General features: G+C 44.8%; 1 protein-coding gene across 1 annotated transcript in view; it reads left to right on the top strand.

Annotated features, from left to right (window-relative positions):
* The first annotated feature begins 7,716 nt into the window (after window positions 1-7,716).
* Window positions 7,717-18,359, top strand: part of LOC137344341 (insulin-like growth factor I) — a 59,555-nt gene continuing 48,912 nt past the window's right edge. Inside the window, exons 1-2 of the mRNA XM_068007212.1 lie at window positions 7,717-7,804; window positions 15,874-16,021. Coding sequence (XP_067863313.1) covers window positions 7,760-7,804; window positions 15,874-16,021 — 193 coding nt within the window. The 5' untranslated portion in view covers window positions 7,717-7,759. The remainder of the gene's footprint in view (window positions 7,805-15,873; window positions 16,022-18,359) is intronic.

Genomic DNA, 18,359 nt, shown 5'->3' with positions numbered 1-18,359 from the left:
GACAATAACCTTCCCCATCAACCATTTATTCCAAGGGATAGAAGAACTCCATCCTTATTGTTAATTTTGATGAGGACTTTCTTCTGTACCTCAGTCTTCTGGAAGTATCCTTTGATATAAGATAGCATGGTTCTAACCCTTGCTGGTCTCCTTGTTTGACCCCAGAGGGACCAGCTACTCCAATTCTCACTGACTTACTTACCAGGCCTTACAATTATCTCTTTACAATAGGCTTTATGAGACTCCCTAACATGCTCCAAAAGACCTTGGTCTGATGGCCCCAGATAACATTTATTCTCTACTGCTTGGACTATAAGATATGGCTGCTCCAGATACCTCATCTACTGTCTAACCCTTGTTGTATAATCCACAGTAGCTCCAGATATTTCATCCATTGTCTAACCCTTGTTTTATAACCCACAATAGGTCTAGCTATCTCATCCATTGTCTAACCCATGTTCTATAACCCTTGGTCACTCTAGCTATCTCATCCATTGTCTAACCCATGTTCTATAACCCTTGGTCACTCTAGCTATCTCATCCATTGTCTAACCCATGTTCTATAACCCTTGGTCACTCTAGCTATCTCATCCATTGTCTAACCCATGTTCTATAACCCTTGGTCACTCTAGCTATCTCATCCATTGTCTAACCCATGTTCTATAACCCTTGGTCACTCTAGCTATCTCATCCATTGTCTAACCCATGTTCTATAACCCTTGGTCACTCTAGCTATCTCATCCATTGTCTAACCCATGTTCTATAACCCTTGGTCACTCTAGCTATCTCATCCATTGTCTAACCCATGTTCTATAACCCTTGGTCACTCTAGCTATCTCATCCATTGTCTAACCCATGTTCTATAACCCTTGGTCACTCTAGCTATCTCATCCATTGTCTAAACCTTGTTCTATAACCCTTGGTCACTCTAGCTATCTCATCCATTGTCTAACCCATGTTCTATAACCCTTGGTCACTCTAGCTATCTCATCCATTGTCCAACCCTTATTCTATAACCCTTGGTCACTCTGGCTATCTCATCCATTGTCTAACCCTTGTTCCATAACCCTTGGTCACTCTGGCTATCTCATCCATTGTCTAGCCCTTGTTTAATAACCCACAATAGGTCTAAATATCTTACGTATTGTCCATCTTCTGTCAAGCTTCAGAACAATCCTTTGTAATCTAGCCCTTTCCAAGCTGTGGAAGTATTCTCTGCATTCAAGTTCTAACTGGATTTCAGAATGATCTTAAATTCCTGAAGACCTGACCTATTAAGTTTGCTCCCTTCACGGCCCATGTGCAGTTTCTACTAACTTGAACTCCCCTTAACTTATCTAATCTCCCCTTGGCAAACTTACAACAACTCTAACATTTCTGCCTGACCATATGACAGTCAAGTAGAAGCTTAAGACTATTAATCTAATATCACAGTCTATGTTACTCAACTGACCCATTACATTCCACAAATGAAATTTCCTTGGGCTCAAAAAAGACTGCAGTCATAACAATCCATGTGCCACTTTGATCTATGCTTCAGACTTATTAGTTTTCTAATCATCCTATCATTCTGTGATCTTCATTACCCAAACATCTCAGCATTTTCAAAACCTGCATCATGTCTTATCTCAATCTTTCCTCCAGTGAAAACCAGTAGAATTCGGAGCCTCTGCTCACAGTTTTAGACTATTAAGTTGCAGAATCATTCTTCTAGGAATGTAGGAACAGGAGTGCACCATTCAGCCCCTCGAACCTGTTCCACCATTCATAAGAACATAGGAACAGAAGTAGCCTCTCGAGCCTATTCAGCTGTTCTATTAGAACACGGCTGATCTATACCTCAACTTTATTTACCCGCCGTTATTCCATATCCCTTGATCCCCTTACCCAACAAAAATCTATCACTCTCAGTTTTGAACATTTCAATTGACCCCAAGAATCCACAGCCTTTCAGGGAATGATTTCCAGATTTCCACTACCCTTTGTGTGAAAAAGTGCTTCCTGATTTCACTCCTAAATGGTCCAGCTCTAATTTTAAGATTGCGCCCCCTTCTTTGTTCTCTCTGTCATAACAGTCTGAAATCTTATGACTTTATTTGGAGAACCTTGTGCTCATCAAGTTGATGATGCAGGGGAATGGAACAGTTTCCATTTCTGGTACTCAGTGTCAGCATTAAACACAGTAATACTCCCATTGCACTGCTCCGGCAATGTGCCTCAGCATTAAACACAGTAATACTCCCATTGCACTGCTCCGGCAATGTGCCTCAGCATTAAACACAGTAATACTCCCATTGCACTGCTCCGGCAATGTGCCTCAACAACAAGCATAGAAGAACAACCCCTAGAGCACCAGTATGATATTATTATTGTTTTAATTTCCCATGACAGCCATCCCTTGACCACCTTGAGTGAGGTTGCCAATCTGGTGCCAATTAGACTCTGTTTCTCCGAGGCTACACTCACAAGGAACTGGATTGAGGCTGGCCAAACTCATTTCACATAGCAACCTTACAGCCAGGAGGGAAAGCAGACTTTGATCCTATCAGTCGGAGCAATATTTCTACCTAGATTCAAGAGTTGAAAGGCGAGAGTTTATCTCAATGCACCATCCAGACCCTCATCAACGTCATTTTGAAAATGCCCGATATACCACACAATACCTAATGTGTGATCTCACCAATGAGTTGTGCAGAATTAAAATAACCCATAGTCCAAGACTTTCGAGATGGCTCCTAATACAGTACAAAGTGATTGCAGGACCAGGATGAGAAGGTAGATACGTGGGGTTCATCTATCAAAAAGGCTCATGCCAGTTGGGTTTAAAGTTCTTTTCCTGTTTCTAAAAGTTTTTCTGTTCTGTCCTGATTAACTTTGCTGATGATGACTGACACTGTGTTTTGTTTCTGCTGGGATGGAGATTCAATCAGGGTGAAATCAGTCTTCAGCAGTAGTGCACGATGGGTGCCAGCGAATCGGCCGCCTGTTTTACACCTGCCTGATTCTCTTCACCAGTCACTTCAAAGGAAAAGAAATTCGGACTTGGTGTGAAGGGGGCTGCTGATTCGTTATTGCCCATTTCACACTATCGTCCATAACCAATTTCACCCCAGTGTTAAATTAATGTGTAAGGAATCTTACAACACCAGGTTATAGTCCAACAAATTTATTTTAAAATCACAAGCTTTCGGAGATTATCTCCTTCGTCAGATGAATGAATGAAAAGGTTCTCAAATTGCATATCTTATACTATGTTGGGACAGCATCACACCAATCAAAAGGTGTCGTTGTTATTCAAACAGGCCAGTCACGGAGAACAGCACGTCCCAGTACACTAGATATACATTGTGTCGATGACACAGGCAGGCAGAAAGAAACTCAAAATGGCAGAGAGAGAGAGAGAGAGAGAGAATTTTAAAAAACATATAATTTTTTTCCCCCTTTTTGCTGGTGGGGTAACGTGTAGCGTGACATGAACCCAAGATCCCGGTTGAGGCCGTCCTCATGGGTGCGGAACTTGGCTATCAATTTCTGCTCGACGATTTTGCGTTGTCGTGTGTCTCGAAGGCCGCCTTGGAGTACGCTTACCCGATTAAATTAATGTGGACAAATGTGGACAAAGGGATTCTTAACGGAGATATAAAAACAATGACATGACTTTAAAATATGGACTGAATTACGTCGGCACACCCTGGTCCAATTATCCCTCGTTCTCTAACCTTGCTTCACCTGAAGACCAATCTGGTTTCCCGATGTCACGTGCGATTGATAAGTAAATAATGAAAAGTTCTGGGACTCTTCCGACATTACAAGAGTTGCGGTCCATATATATGCAGTCTAAGTATGAAGAAGTTGACAACATTAACTGATTTTGTTCTTGTGACTGGTGTTCACCTCAGACTCAGATTGAGTTGACTCCATTGGCCTTATTGTCCACAGACTCCGATGACCATTACCCAGTTACTGACAGCTTGTACACAAGTAAAAGAAGTCCTGTTTAGACATGGCCTATTTTAAAACTGTCCTTTCATAAAACTGTCCTTTCAGTCACTTTCATATTAAGAAATAGATGATCTTATATGATTCATGTCAGTATTTGGGCCATTTCATGGTAACCTTTGCTTAATGAGAACATTCACAGCCTAGAGGTTAAAGGCCCTTCCACTGGAGCACAAGGTTCAAAACCACATTCCTTAAAATTAGAGCTAGGCCATTTAGGAGGGAAAGCACCTTTTCACACAGAGGGGAGTGGAAATCTGGAACTCTCTCCTCAAAAGGCTGTGGATGCTGGGGGTCAATTGACATTTTCAAGAGTGCGATCAATAGATGGGTAAGGGTATCAAGGGATTTGGAGCAAAGTATGGTCTCCATACTTAAGAAAAGACATACTTGCTCTCGAGGCAGTACAAAGAAGGTTCACTCGGTTAATCCCGGGGATGAGGGGGCGGACATATGAGGAGAGGTTGAGTCGATTGAGTCTCTACTCATTGGAGTTCAGAAGAATGAGAGGCGATCTTATTGAAACATATAAGATTGTGAAGGGGCTTGATCGGGTGGATGCGGTAAGGATGTTCCCAAGGATGGGTGAAACTAGAACTAGGGGGTATATTCTTAGAATAAGGGGCTGCTCTTTCAAAACTGAGATGAGGAGAAACTTCTTCACTCAGAGGGTAGTAGGTCTGTGGAATTTGCTGCCTCAGGAAGCTGTGGAATCTACATCATTAAATAAATTTAAAACAGAAATCGACAGTTTCCTAGAAATAAAGGGAATTAGGGGTTACGGGGAGCGGGCAGGAAATTTGACATGAATTTAAATTTGAGGTTAGGATCAGATCAGCCATGATCTTATTGAATGGCGGAGCAGGCTCGAGGGGCCGATTGGCCTACTCCTGCTCCTATTTCTTATGTTCTTATGTAAAGGCAGGTAAATGGAGTTGAGGTACAACAACAACAACTTATATTTATATAGCACCTTTAACATAGTAAAACGTCCCACGACGCATCACAGGAGTGATTATCAAACAAAATTTGACACCGAGCCACATAAGGAGATATTAGGACAGGTGACCAAAAGCTTGGTCAAAGAGGTAGATTTTAAGGAGCGTCTTAAAGGCGGAGAGGTGGAGAGGCGGAGAGGTTTAGGGAGGGAATTCCAGAGCTTAGGGCCTAGGCAGTTGAAGGCATGGCCGCCAATGGTGGGGCGTTGGAAATCGGAGATGTGCAAGAGGCCAGGGTTGGAGGAGCGCAGAGATCTCAGAGGGTTGCAGGGCTGGAGGAGGTTACAGAGATAGGAAGGGGCGAGGCCATGGAGGGATTTCAACACATCGATGAGAATTTTTAAATTGAGGCGGTGCCATACTGGGAGCCAATGTAGATCAGTGAGGGCAGGGGTGATGGGTGAACCGGACTTGGTGCGAGTTAGGATACGGGCAGCAGAGTTTTGGATGAGCTCAAGTTTACAGAGGGTGCATGGTGGGAGGCCGGCCAGGAATTGAATGGTGGAACAGGTTCGAGGGGCTGAATGGCCTACTCCTGTCCCTAAGCTCATATGAAATAGCTGATCTCAGCCCAGATAGCACTGGAGATGCTACAATTAGCTCAGGGTGAAAGGCTATTGGGGGTTCCTGCTCCAGACCACTGCCCAGTGAATCTTACTGGAAAATGTCCATGTCTGGATGTTCATACAATCATGGAATCGTACAGCAAACAAGTTGGCCATTCGGCCCGTTGTGCCTTTGCCAGCTCTTTGAAAGAGCTATCCAATTAGTCGCACTCCCCCTGCTTTATCCCCATCCTGCCCTGCAAACTTTTCCTTTTCAAGTTTTTATCCAATTCCCTTTTGAAAGTTACTATTGAATCTGCTTCCACCACCCTTTCAGGCAGCGCATTCCAGATCATAACAACTCGCTGTGTAAAAAAAATTTATCCTCATCTCTCCTCTGGTTCTTTTGCTAATTATCTTAAATCTGTGCCCTTTGGTAACCGACCCTCCTGCCACTGAAAACAGTTTCTCCTTATTTACTCTATCAAAACCCTTCATAATTTTGAACACCTCTATTAAATCTCCCCATAACCTTCTCTGTTCTAGGGAGAACAATCCCAGCTTCTCCAGTCGCTCCACATAACTGAAGTCCCTCATCCCTGGCACCATTCTAGTAACTCTCCTCTGCACCCTCTCCAAGGCCTTGTTGGATGAGAACAAGGAGTAGCTCGAGTGTGATGCCTTCCATGGTAAACTAGCCTGTTGCTCCCTAGCCGCCTAGGCTCACATGTGAAGAACAACCACTTGGGCGAGACATGTTTAGAAAAGGAGGGGAAAACGCTGTCAAAAAAAGGAAAGATAAGCCGATTTGTTGCAGCTCCTTGTAGTGGGGAATGATTACTGGGTTAGAGTGTGGAGTGGGGTGACTGATAGTTCTTAGACAGTGCAACCAGTAATCCAGCATTGCAAGAGCAGATGTACGAACTTTCAGCGAAAGTATTAGTCATGTACTCTAATACTTTGGGACGAGCACTGATTAGATGTTTCAAGAACTGTTGACAGTTTGCCAGCAGGATTTTACTGGGTAAGTGTCATCTCATGCGAATAGTCCAGGAAAGTTGTGTCTAGTTTTTTTCGCCCTCTTATACCCTGCTGAGTGCCTCTAACTCAGGGCCCTGGTTCTGCCCATCAAGACCGCCATAAATCACATTTTCTTCCTAACCCAGTGCTGTCCCTCCACCCCCTCTGAAGGTTCTGGGTTGTGTTGGGGACGTGGTTCCTTGGACACTGGCAATGTTCCGGGGAAGATCCTGCGACTTTTTTCAAAGGAAAGCGGGGAATACCTCCCGTTGTCCTTAACGACATTCCTCCCTCAACCCACGCCACCGAAAACCGATTAGCTGGTGGCTCCTCACTCTTCGTGGGGTCTTGCTGTGCGCAACATGGCTGCCGCATTCACCCACTTAACAATGGCGACTGCGCTTCAGCAGCAATTGTGCGTGGAGTACGTTCGGACACTTCTGAGGCATGTGCAGAGATGATCCACATCTTTCATCCTAGTGGCTTGCCTAAGTCCCCATTATTCAAATGTAAGCCCAGAGAGCGAGGTTTCACAGTCTGTTCAGTCATGCAGTGTGCATCTCACTACTTCTCAGCGGGAGTCACTGGATGGTGAGGGGAGCGGGAATTCGGGCTTGTTCCCCCACTTACCGATGCAGGGGTACTGAGGCCAACCACAGACCCCGAGTGCCCACTCAATGCAAAGTAGGGATAGAAGCAAAGAGCCTTCCTTGGCAGTGTCGGAACATTACCCAGTAAGCTGCTGAGATACCACATCCTCAACATGAATCACTGGAGAGAAGAGGCGCTAAAGACAAGGCTATATTGCGTGCCCAGAGTATCGAATAGTGACTTAGGCAGGGAAAGATCATCAGAAAGTGCACAAGATTGAATTCACAAAATGTCGCATGGAACTAAAACATCTGCCAAGAAGCAGAACTGCCTCACATTTTTCAATATGCTGCGTTGATAACAAGATTTAAGAACTGCTGGGGACAAGTTGAAATGCAGATTGTGTTAATCTAAGGGAGGAATGCAGGCACAACCACTGTGTTTTTCTTTGCCTAAATTAAACTTCGAGGCCTGGGGTGGGCGGGTGCAGCTGAGGGAAGGTCCTTCCCCTTGTGCTATAAGAATGAGGGAGTTCCGACTCCCACCACATCATTAGCAGAATCCGAGGGCTCGCTGCGGGAGGAGAGTCAGACTGCAAACTCCAACATGAACCCTACACCCAGCTCCATCTGCTGCAATTGTGCACTGAAGGTGACTCTCTTTGTGTAGCGGTCTCTCAACTTTGTGCATGATATTTAAAGTCAACTCATAGCAACGAGTGCAATTTTGATAAATCTTGTGGTTTTGGTTGAAAGCCATGATTTACTTTTGGGAGGTTTTATGTTTCTTTTTGTTTGATTGTTTTTGTTGAAATGAGACTTTGACTTGAAGCAATGGGACTTCCGACTAAGAACTTTAGTTCTTTCTGCCAGGGATTCAGTTCCGAAGTTCAGCTCTCGCTGGACGTAGAAAGCTACTTGTAGTAGCAAGAAAATGTTTAAAAACTGTAGAAAACAACTTAAAAAGGGTCATGCAGAAGGAGGGGGACTGAAGGGAAGGAGAGAGAGGAGGACCAAGGCAGAGAGAGAGAGAGAGAGAGAGAGAATGCAAGGTGACAGGAAAAAGGAGACAGAAAGGCAGATAAACAGTGGAAGATGGAGAGAAAAAGGCAACAGAAAAAGAGAAAAGGCAGGGATTCAAACAGGGACAGAAAAGCAGAGAGAGGGAGACAAAGAAAGACAGTTGGAAAAAGAGAGAGAGAGAGTTGGAAAGAGAGAGGCAGAAATAGAAAGACAGAGTTGGAAAGAGAGAGTGAGACAGAGGGAGAAAAAGATAGAGAGAGAGGAGAGACAAAGAGCTAGACAATGGGAGGCAGAGAAAAATACAGACAGAAACAGAAAGAGAGAAATATTGAAGATATTAAGAATTGACTTTCAAACTTTTTTGATTAGGTTAAATTTGGTTTTCCTAATTGATTATAATCACTTCATAAGAAGTGAAAAGCATAGCTGTCGAAGTGTAATTAATGTTGGCAAAGTCACTTAGAGCAATGAGGGAGGAGAAGGGAGAGCTCTTTACATCCACTTAACAATCTCTACTTAAACTGCTCTCCAATGACAGTTGTGTTTAGTTGCTTAAATATTTGACTGCTAACTCTCCTCCTAATGGCAAGAGAGATATTTACAGCTGGTTTGGCAGGCAGTCCATAAACCAGTGGGATAGGGAGCTTTCTGAAACTGTGCGGGATTGCAAGATGTATCAAAGGCTAGTGACCGAAGCAAATCCTAAAAATACAGATTACATAAAAGAACATTGACTGTGATAGAGTGAATTAGGTTCAGAGTACACCCCAAGATCAGAATGTTTATCTGGAGGAAGCACTTCAGGCCAAAGGAGCTGTACTGTAACTCTATCTGTGAACAATCTGTGTACAGTCCATGTACAGTCAGTGTATAGTCTGTGTACAGCATCTCATTTCTAATATGTGTATAGTCTGTAGGCTGTGTGTAGTCTGTGTACATTCAGTGTACAGTCTGTGTAGAGTATCCTGTTTTGTATATGTGTATAGTCGTGTACAGCATCCCATTCTGCTTGTGCATGTATTCCTTATTCTAATGTGTGCCAATGTGTACAGTATCCCATTCTGTCTCTATGTTTACAATAGACCATTTATTGTCTAACTGTGTACAGTACTCTATTCTCTGTGTGAGTATGTAGAGTACCTTATTCTTTGTGTGTGCATACAGCATGCCATTCTGTATGTGGGTGTACGGTACCTCATTCTGTGTACAGCACCCCATTCTGTATGTGTGTGTACGGTACCTCATTCTGTGTACAGCACCCCATTCTGTTTGTGTGTGTACGGTACCTCATTCTGTGTACAGCACCCCATTCTGTATGTGTGTATAGACTTCATTCTGTGTACAGCACCCCATTCTGTTTGTGTGTGTATAGACTTCATTCTGTGTACAGCACCCCATTCTGTTTGTGTGTGTATAGACTTCATTCTGCGTGTATATGTACAGAAACTCGTTCCGTGTGTGTCTGTACAGTGTGTGAGAGTGTGTGTATATGTGAACGTGACAGCGTTTGTGTGGGAGAGCATGAGTGTGTATGTGAGAGTGTGTGTGAGTGTGTGTATATGTAAGTGTGTGTATATGTATGTGTGTGAGTGACAAAGTGTGTGAGAGTGCATATGTGTGAGAGTGTATGTGTGAGCGGGAGAGAGTGTGTCTGAGAGACTGTGTAGATTGAGTGTGTGAGTATATGTGTGAGTGTGAGAGAGTGTGTGTGAGAGAGTGTATAGATTGAGTGTGAGTGTATGTGTGAGTGGGAGAGAGAGTGTAGATTGAGTGTGAGTGTATGTGTGAGTGGGAGAGAGTGTGTGAGAGAGAGTGTAGATTGAGTGTGAGTGTATGTGTGAGTGGGAGAGAGAGTGTGAGAGAGTGTAGATTGAGTGTGAGTGTATGCGTGTGTGTGAGAGAGTGTGTGAAAGAGTGTGTAGATTGAGTGTGAGTGTATGTGTGAGTGGGAGAGAGAGTGTGAGAGAGAGTGTAGATTGAGTGTGAGTTTTTGTGTGAGTGGGAGAGAGTGTGTGAGAGAGAGTGTAGATTGAGTGTGAGTGTATGTGTGAGTGGGAGAGAGTGTGTGAGAGAGAGTGTAGATTGAGTGTGAGTGTATGTGTGAGTGGGAGAGAGAGTGTGAGAGAGTGTGTAGATTGAGTGTGAGTGTATGTGTGTGTGTGAGAGAGTGTGTGAAAGAGTGTGTAGATTGAGTGTGAGTGTATGTGTGAGTGGGAGAGAGAGTGTGAGAGAGTGTGAGTTTTTGTGTGAGTGGGAGAGAGTGTGTGAGAGAGAGTGTAGATTGAGTGTGAGTTTTTGTGTGAGTGGGAGAGAGTGTGTGAGAGAGAGTGTAGATTGAGTGTGTGAGTGTATGTGTGAGTGTACGAGAGTGTGTCTGAGAGTGTGTGTGTGTACGGGTGTGTCTACATGTTTGTGTGTGAGACAGTATGTTTGAGAGTGTGTGTGTGAGGGAGAGTGCATGTCAGTGTGCGAGACTGTGGGAGTGTGTGTGATTGAGAGTGTGTGAAAGAGTGTATGTGAGTAAGAGTGTATGTGAGTGAGAGATTGTGAGTGGTGAGTGAAAGAGTGAATGCGTGAGAGAGTCTGTGTAAGAGAGTATGAGTGTGTGTGACAGTGTGTGAGAGATAGTGTGTATTTGTGAGTGTAAGAGAGTTTATGTGAATGTGTATGTGAGAGTGTGTGAGAGTGTGTATATGTGTGTGTGTGAGAGTATGTGTGTGAGTGAGAAAGTGTGTGAGAGTGTGTATATGTGTGTGTGTGAGAGTATGTGTGTGAGTGAGAGTGTGTGAGAGCGCATGTATGTGAGAGTGTGTGTGAGAGTATGTGTGTGATTGAAAGTTGTGAGAGTGTGTAGGAGTGTATGTATGTGAGTGTGAGAATGTGTGAGTGTATGTGTGAGTGAGAGAGAGTGTGAGAGGGTGTGTGAGAGAGTGTAAGTGTGTGTGAGGGAGTGTGTATTTGTGAGAGAGTGCATGTGAGTGTGACAGTGTGTGTATATAAGTGTGTCTATATGTTTGTGTGTATGGGTGAATGTGTGTTTGAGAGTGTGTGTGAGTGAGAGGGAATATGTGTGTGAAAGGAAGTGTGTGTGTATGTAAATGTGAGAGGGTTTGTATGAGAGTGTGACTGTGTGTGCATGAGAGTGTGTATGAGAGAATGTGTGTGTAAGTGTGCATGAGCGAGTATGTGTGAGAATGTGTGCATACGAGTGTGTCTATGTGTCTGCGTGTATGAGTGAGAGTGTGTGTGTGTGTGAGAGTGCATGTGAGTGAGAGAGTGTGAGTGAGTATATGTGTGAGTGAGAGAGGGTGTGTGTGAAAGTGCACAAGAGAGTGTGGTAATTGAGAGAGTGGATGGTTGTGTGAGACCGTCTGTGTAAGAGAATGTGAGTGTATGAGAGAGTGTGTGTGAGGAAGTTCATCTGAGAGAGTGTGTGAACATGAGAGAGTGTGCGTAAGAGAGAGTGTGTGAGAGAGTGTGAGTATGTGTGAGAGTGTGTGTATGTGTGTGTGAGTGTGTGTATGTGAGTGTATGGTGTGTGTATGTGTGAGTGTATGTGTGAGTGAGAGTGTGTATGTGTGAGAGAGTATGTGTGAGAGATTGTGAATGTGTGTGAGAGTGTGTGTGTGAGTGTGTCTATATTATGTGAGTTTGAGAGGGTGTGTGAGAGAGTGTGAGTGTGTGTGAGAGCTTGTGTGAGGGTGTGTGTATGTGAGTGTGTGAGTGTGTGTATGAGTGAGAGTGTATGTGTGAGTGTGAGAGAGTGAGAGTGTGTGTGAGAGTGTATGTGTGGGAGTGTGAGTGTGAGTGTATGTGTGAGAGTGTGAGTGTGAGTGTATGTGTGAGAGAATGTGTGTGAGAATGTGTAAGAGAGTGTGTGTACGATTGTTTCTATATTATTGTGTGTGTTTGAGAGTGTGAGTGAGAGAGGGTGTGTGAGAGTGTACGTGAGAGTGTACATATATGTTTGTGTGTGAGAGCGTGTGTGAGAGATCATGTGTAAGTGAGAGAGTGAATGGCTGCATGAGAAAATCTGTGTAAGAGAGTGTGAGAGTGCAAAAGAGTGTGTGTGCACGTAAGAGAGTGTGTGTATATGTGTGTGAGAGTGTGTATGTGAATGTGAGAGAGTGTGAGTGTATGTGTGAGTGAGAATGTGTGTGAGTGTGTGTCCATACATGTGTGAGAGAGTGTGTGTACGAGTGCGTCTATATTGTTATGTGTGTTTGAGAATGTGTGTGTGAGTGAGAGAGGGTGTGTGAGAGTGTGAGAGAGTGTGAATGTGTGTGTGTGAGTCTGTGTGTATGAGTGTGATTGTATGTATGAGTGTGTGCATGTATGAGTCAGAGAGAAAGTGTGTGAGAGAGTGTGTGAGAGAGTGTGAGTGTGTGTGAGAGTGTCTATACATTTGTGTGTGAGAGAGAGTGTGAGAGAGTGCATATGTATGAGAGAGTGTGTGTCCATATCTTTGTGTGTGTGAGAGTGTGTGTGAGTGTGTGTGCATGAGAGAGTGTGTGTGAGAGTGTGTGTGTATGAGGGAGTGTGTATGAGAGAGTGTGTATATATGTGTGTGTATGAGAGAGTGTGTGTGAGAGTGTGTGTATATATGTGTGTGAGTGAGAGAGTGCGAGGGCGCGTGTGTGAGAGAAAGTGTGTGTGAGAGTTTGTGTGAATGTGAATGAGTGTGCAAGAGGGTGTGTGGGAGAGTGTGTCTAAAAGTTTGTGTGTGTGTGAGTGCATATGTGAGAGAGAGTGTGAGAGGGTGTGTGTAAGAGAGTATGAGTGTGTATGAGAGTGTGTGTGAGAGAAAGTGTGAGTGAGAGAGTGTGTGAGAGGGTGCGTGACAGAAAGTGTGTGTGAAAGCGTGTGTGTGTGTGAGTGTGAGAGAAAGTGTATGTGAGAGCATGTGTGAGTGTGTAAGCACATAGGAACATAAGAAATAGGAGCAGGAGTAGGCCATACGGCCCCTCGAACCTGCTCCGCCATTCAATCAGATCATGGCTGATCTTCGACCTCAACTCCACTTTCCCGCCTGATTCCCATATCCCTTGATTCCCCTAGAGTCCAAAAATCTATCAATCTCAGTCTTGAATATACTCAACGAGTGAGCATCCACAGCCCTCTGGGGCAGAGAATTCCAAAGATTCACAAACCTCTGAGTGAAGAAATTTCTCCTCATCTCAGTCCGAAATGGCCGACCCCTTACCCTGAGACTATGACCCCTAGTTCTAGACTCTCCATCCAGGGGAGGCAGCCTCTCAGCATCTACCCTGTCAATCCCCCTCAGAATCTTATATGTTTCAATGAGATCAACTCTCATTCTTCTAAACTCCAGAGAGTATCGGCCCATTCTACTCAATCTCTCCTCATAGGACAACTCTCTCATCCCAGGAATCAATCTAGTGAACCTTCACTGCACCACCTCTAAGGCAAGTATATCCTTCCTTAGGAAACCAAAACTGTACACAGTACTCCAGGAGAGGTCTCACCAAAGCCCTGTACAATTGTAGTAAGACTTCCTTACTCTTGTACTCCAAACCCCTTGCAATAAAGGCCAACATACCATTTGCCTTCCTAATTGCTTGCTGTACCTGCATGTCAACTTTGTTTTGTGTACAAGGACACCCAAATCCCTCTGAACACCAACATTTAATAGTTTCTCACCATTTAAAAAATATTCTGTTTTTCTATTCTTCCGACCAAAGTGAATAACCTCACATTCCCCACATTATACTCCATCTGCCACCTTCTTGCCCACTCACTTAACCTGTCTATATCCCTTTGCAGACTCTTTGTGTCCTCCTCACAGCTTACTTTCCCACCTAGCTTTGTATCGTCAGCAAACTTGGATACATTACACTCGGTCCCTTCATCTAAGTCATTAATATAGATTGTAAATAGTTGAGGCCCAAGCACTGATTCTTGTGGTACCCCACTAGTTACAGCCTGCCAACCTGAGAATGACCCTTTTATCCCTACTCTCTGTTTTCTGTCCTTTAACCAACCCTCTATCCATGCTAATATATTACCGCCAACCCCATGAGCTCTTATCTTGTGTAACAACCTTTTATGTGGCACCTTATCGAATGTCTTTTGAAAATCCAAATAAATGACATCCACTGGTTCCCCTTTATCCACCCTGCTAGTTACATCCTCAAAACACTCTAATTGTGCGTGTGTGTATGTGAGTGTGTGTGTGTGTGTGAGGGAGAGAGTGAATGTGTGTGTGCGCAAGTGTGTATATGTTTGCTGAGAGAGTGAGTGTGTGCGTAATAATGTGTGTGTATGTGTGTGAGAGCGTGTTTGTGTGTGAGAGTGTGTGTGCATGAGTGTGAGTGTGTATGTGTGTGTGAGAGAGTGTGTGCATGAGTGTGAGTGTGTATGTGTGTGTGAGAGAGTGTGTGCATGAGTGTGAGTGTGTATGTGTGTGTGAGAGAGTGTGTGCATGAGTGTGAGTGTGTATGTGTGTGTGAGAGAGTGTGTGCATGAGTGTGAGTGTGTATGTGTGTGAGAGAGCATGTGTGTGAGAGTGTGCATGATTGAGAGAATGTGTGTGAGTGTGAGTATATGAGAGTGTGTGTGAGTGTGAGCGTATGTGAAAATGTGTGTATACATATTGAGAGTGTGTGTATATGTGCATGTATGAGACAGGGTGAGTGTGAGTGTGTGAGAGTTTGTGTATATACATGTGCGAGTGTGTGTGTGTATATGTGCATGTGAGAGTGTGTGTATATGAGTGTATGTGTATGAGAGAGTGTGTGAGTGTGTGTACATGACAGTGTGTGTAAGAATGTGTATGAGAGCATGTGTGAGAGTGTGTATGTGCTTGTGTGTATTTGCCTGTGCACTTGTACATGTGTGCCTCTGTGTGCATGTATGTATGCGTGTCTGTGCACAGGAGCCCATCCCTCCATCGCAGCCCTGTGTGTACATTATCTCGATCGTCTTAACAAACCACAATCTTGTCTTCCCCCCAATTCTACAGAAGGTTCTGGAATATAGTTTTATGGGAACAAGTGTCATCCTGCTACATTGCTCATGGGGCCAATCTTTGTGTGAGCCTAGACATTGCGGGGTAGAAATTGGACCTTGTTGTGCCTCGGGTGTAAAACGGGTGGAACGAGGACTAATTTTAGAGACCAAAGTCCTGCACCCCAAGATCACCTGAAATACCTCCGACCCAATATTGGGCCGGGCCATTTTTCAGGCATCCCTGAAGGTTGCCTTAAACAGGTATTAGGCCCCTCACATATGCCACTGGTTACGTGCTCCAAAATGGGCCATAACCAACTTTTACACCTGAGTTAGCAGGCCATTTAACCATGGAATGCATCACATCTGAGCTCGACCATTAGCTGTGCCTTCCAGAAGGAGACCCCATTGGATAATGATCAGGGACGGGAACCTTGGCTGATGCTTGAATCCTTAAATGGAAGGGGTGGCTGGGAGGGAGAGGGCACTGAGGCCAATCATAACATCCCAACCACTGCCCTGGCTTGGGATCAGCTGACTGAGAACGGGCTGGTGTTGTAACAGGGAACCTCCCTGGTTTAGACACCTGGGCCCGTTTGCCAACCCTAGCCGTGGGGAGAGCCATTTTAATCAGGTGCGTAACCCCACGCCAATCGTGAGGCGTAGGTCTGAGACACTGAGTGTACCTTCGCGGAGTCTAATGCTGCTCTATACTTTTGATCCGTACAGGTCCATGCACTGAAACACCTTTGGATGCTGTACCCTCTGCTCTGCCTTGTTGCCCTGCCCCAGTGGGCAGTGGTCGCTGAGACTCTCTGTGGCTCTGAACTGGTGGATACGCTACAGTTTGTATGCGGCGATCGAGGTTTTTATTTCAGTAAGTTCTGGTTAACACCTCTTAATTTAGACATGTAACTTCCATTTAAACTCTGCCTTGCATTAATTTAAATTGGTGTGTACGGTTCTACAGGCCACTGGAGAACTTTCTCGAAAATATCTTTTAATTTCGCTGGTTACTCATTTTGCTGCTAAAATTGCGACTTGCACCCTGACATCTGTGTCTCTGAGGGCCTGGTGTTTAAAGCAGACCACTAGAAAAGTCTGAATCAGCAGCCAGCCTAATGTGGATCGAATTGATCCCAACCCAGGGTCTATCCTCACAGAACTTATGATCAAATTTATAAAGTGCCTGTCACAACCTCAGGACGTCCCAAAGCAATTTACAGCCAATGAAGTACTTTTGAAGTGTAGTCACTGTTGTAATGTAGGGAACCAATCTGTACACAGCAAGGTCCCACAAACAGCAATGTGATAAATGAGCAGACTGTTTTTAGTGATGTTGTTTGAGGGATAAACATTGGCCAGGACACTGGGGAGAACTCCCCTCTTCTTCTTCAAATAGTGCCATTGGATCTTTTGCATCCACCTGAGAGGCCAGGCAGGGCCTCAGTTTAACATCTCATCTGAAAGACAGCACCTCCGACAGTGCAGCACTCCCTCAGTGTCATCCTGGGTTATGCGCTCAAGTCTCTTGAAGTGGGACTTGAACCCGTGACCTTCTGACTCAGAGGTGAGAGTGCCACCAACAAGGCTGACACTTCATACCCAGGAAGGATTCACCTCTACCTAACCTATAGTCATAGCAAGTTTGGGCTGGTCTAAACTATACCCAGGTCAGCTCGTGCTGTTATACTCTCCCCGTGCCAAGACTATACCCAGGTCAGCCCGTGCTGTTATACTCTCCCCGTGCCAAGACTATACCCACTTCAGTTCAATTATAATCAGCTCGGAATCAAATAATCACTGTTGGAAATCTGAAATCGAAACAGAAAATATTCAGGTCAAAGGATAGTGGTTATTGTTTTGAACTGGGGTCCTCGAGATCACGGAGGGTCAGTCTCAACTTTGGTGGGGGTGGGAACAGGCGGGGGTGTATAACGGGCCCCAATCCCCTGCTGCTAGTTTCCCTCCGCTGCCAAAGTTGAGAATTAACCCCCCCACCCCGCAAACCAAGTGAGTTCAAATCCAACCAAGACAAGTTGATCAGCCAGGATCTAATTCAATGGCAGAACAGGCTCGAGGGGCTGAATGGCCTTCTCCTGTTCCTATATGGCACCGCACCAATGTTCATAAAAGCTGAGGAACTGTGATTAAGAACCCATCTGGTTCACTGATGTCCTCCAGGGAAGTGAACCTGCCGTCCTTACCTGCTCTGGTCTACATGTGACTCCAGTCCCACACTATGCGGCTGATTCCTAAATGCTCTCTGAATTGGCCTAGCAAGCTGTTCAGTTATACAATCAATCACTTGGTAGCTTGGCATGGGTAATAAATTCTCACCCAGAAGGAAAAGGAACGGAACGGACTGTATCAGACAGGGTCCTTCCACAGAGGCTCTGATGTTCTGATGGAGGATCAAGCTATGTGCTGACTTACTGTGCACCTGCAGGATTTCCAGCTCCTATAGTCTGCTCGGGTTCTGAGAGTTGGATCTGACCTAACTCCCAGGTGCTCCTAAGTATAAGATTTGTGTTGTGGGTCTCAATGAATATGATTGGGATATAGGAAGGGTTGGTTACTGTCATCAGTGTTGGAGTGTTTAACCCACAAGCTGGAATTTGGCCAGGTTCTGTCAAAGAGCCATATGTTAAGAACCATGGTATTTACCTCACTGGAATCACAGGCACACTACAGTTACAGTGTGGTTTTAGATTCAAACCTTAGGGCCTGGACACCAATGGGCTCATACATGGAGCTCGTCTTCAGCATGGAAGAGGATAGAATATTTATACCAGATGTTGGGCTCAGAATGTGAGCCAGAATTAAACTAAGTAGGACCTTTTCTTATGTCTAATTTAACACAGTGTGTGCACAAATCATGTGAACCACTCCTTGAATTCGAAAGGTGGGGTATCCCTCAATCCAAATTCCAACAAGCTGATGAATCAGTACTGGGCAAGAAAAGGAATGGGAGGCGTTAAGATACAGGGAGTGAAATTACAGAGCAACCCTGAGGCTAGTTCATCATTGGAACATTCTGTTTTCCTCTGTGTCAGCACAGCTCAGGGGCATCGCCACTCCTTCACAGCTCAGGGGCATCGCCACTCCTTCACAGCTCAGGGGCATCGCCACTCCTTCACAGCTCAGGGGCATCGCCACTCCTTCATAGCTCAGGGGCATCGCCACTCCTCCACAGCTCAGGGGCATCGCCACTC

This window comes from Heptranchias perlo, chromosome 27 (assembly GCF_035084215.1).
Source record: "Heptranchias perlo isolate sHepPer1 chromosome 27, sHepPer1.hap1, whole genome shotgun sequence".
Lineage (NCBI taxonomy): Eukaryota > Metazoa > Chordata > Chondrichthyes > Hexanchiformes > Hexanchidae > Heptranchias > Heptranchias perlo.
This window is presented reverse-complemented; position numbering and strand designations above follow the sequence as displayed.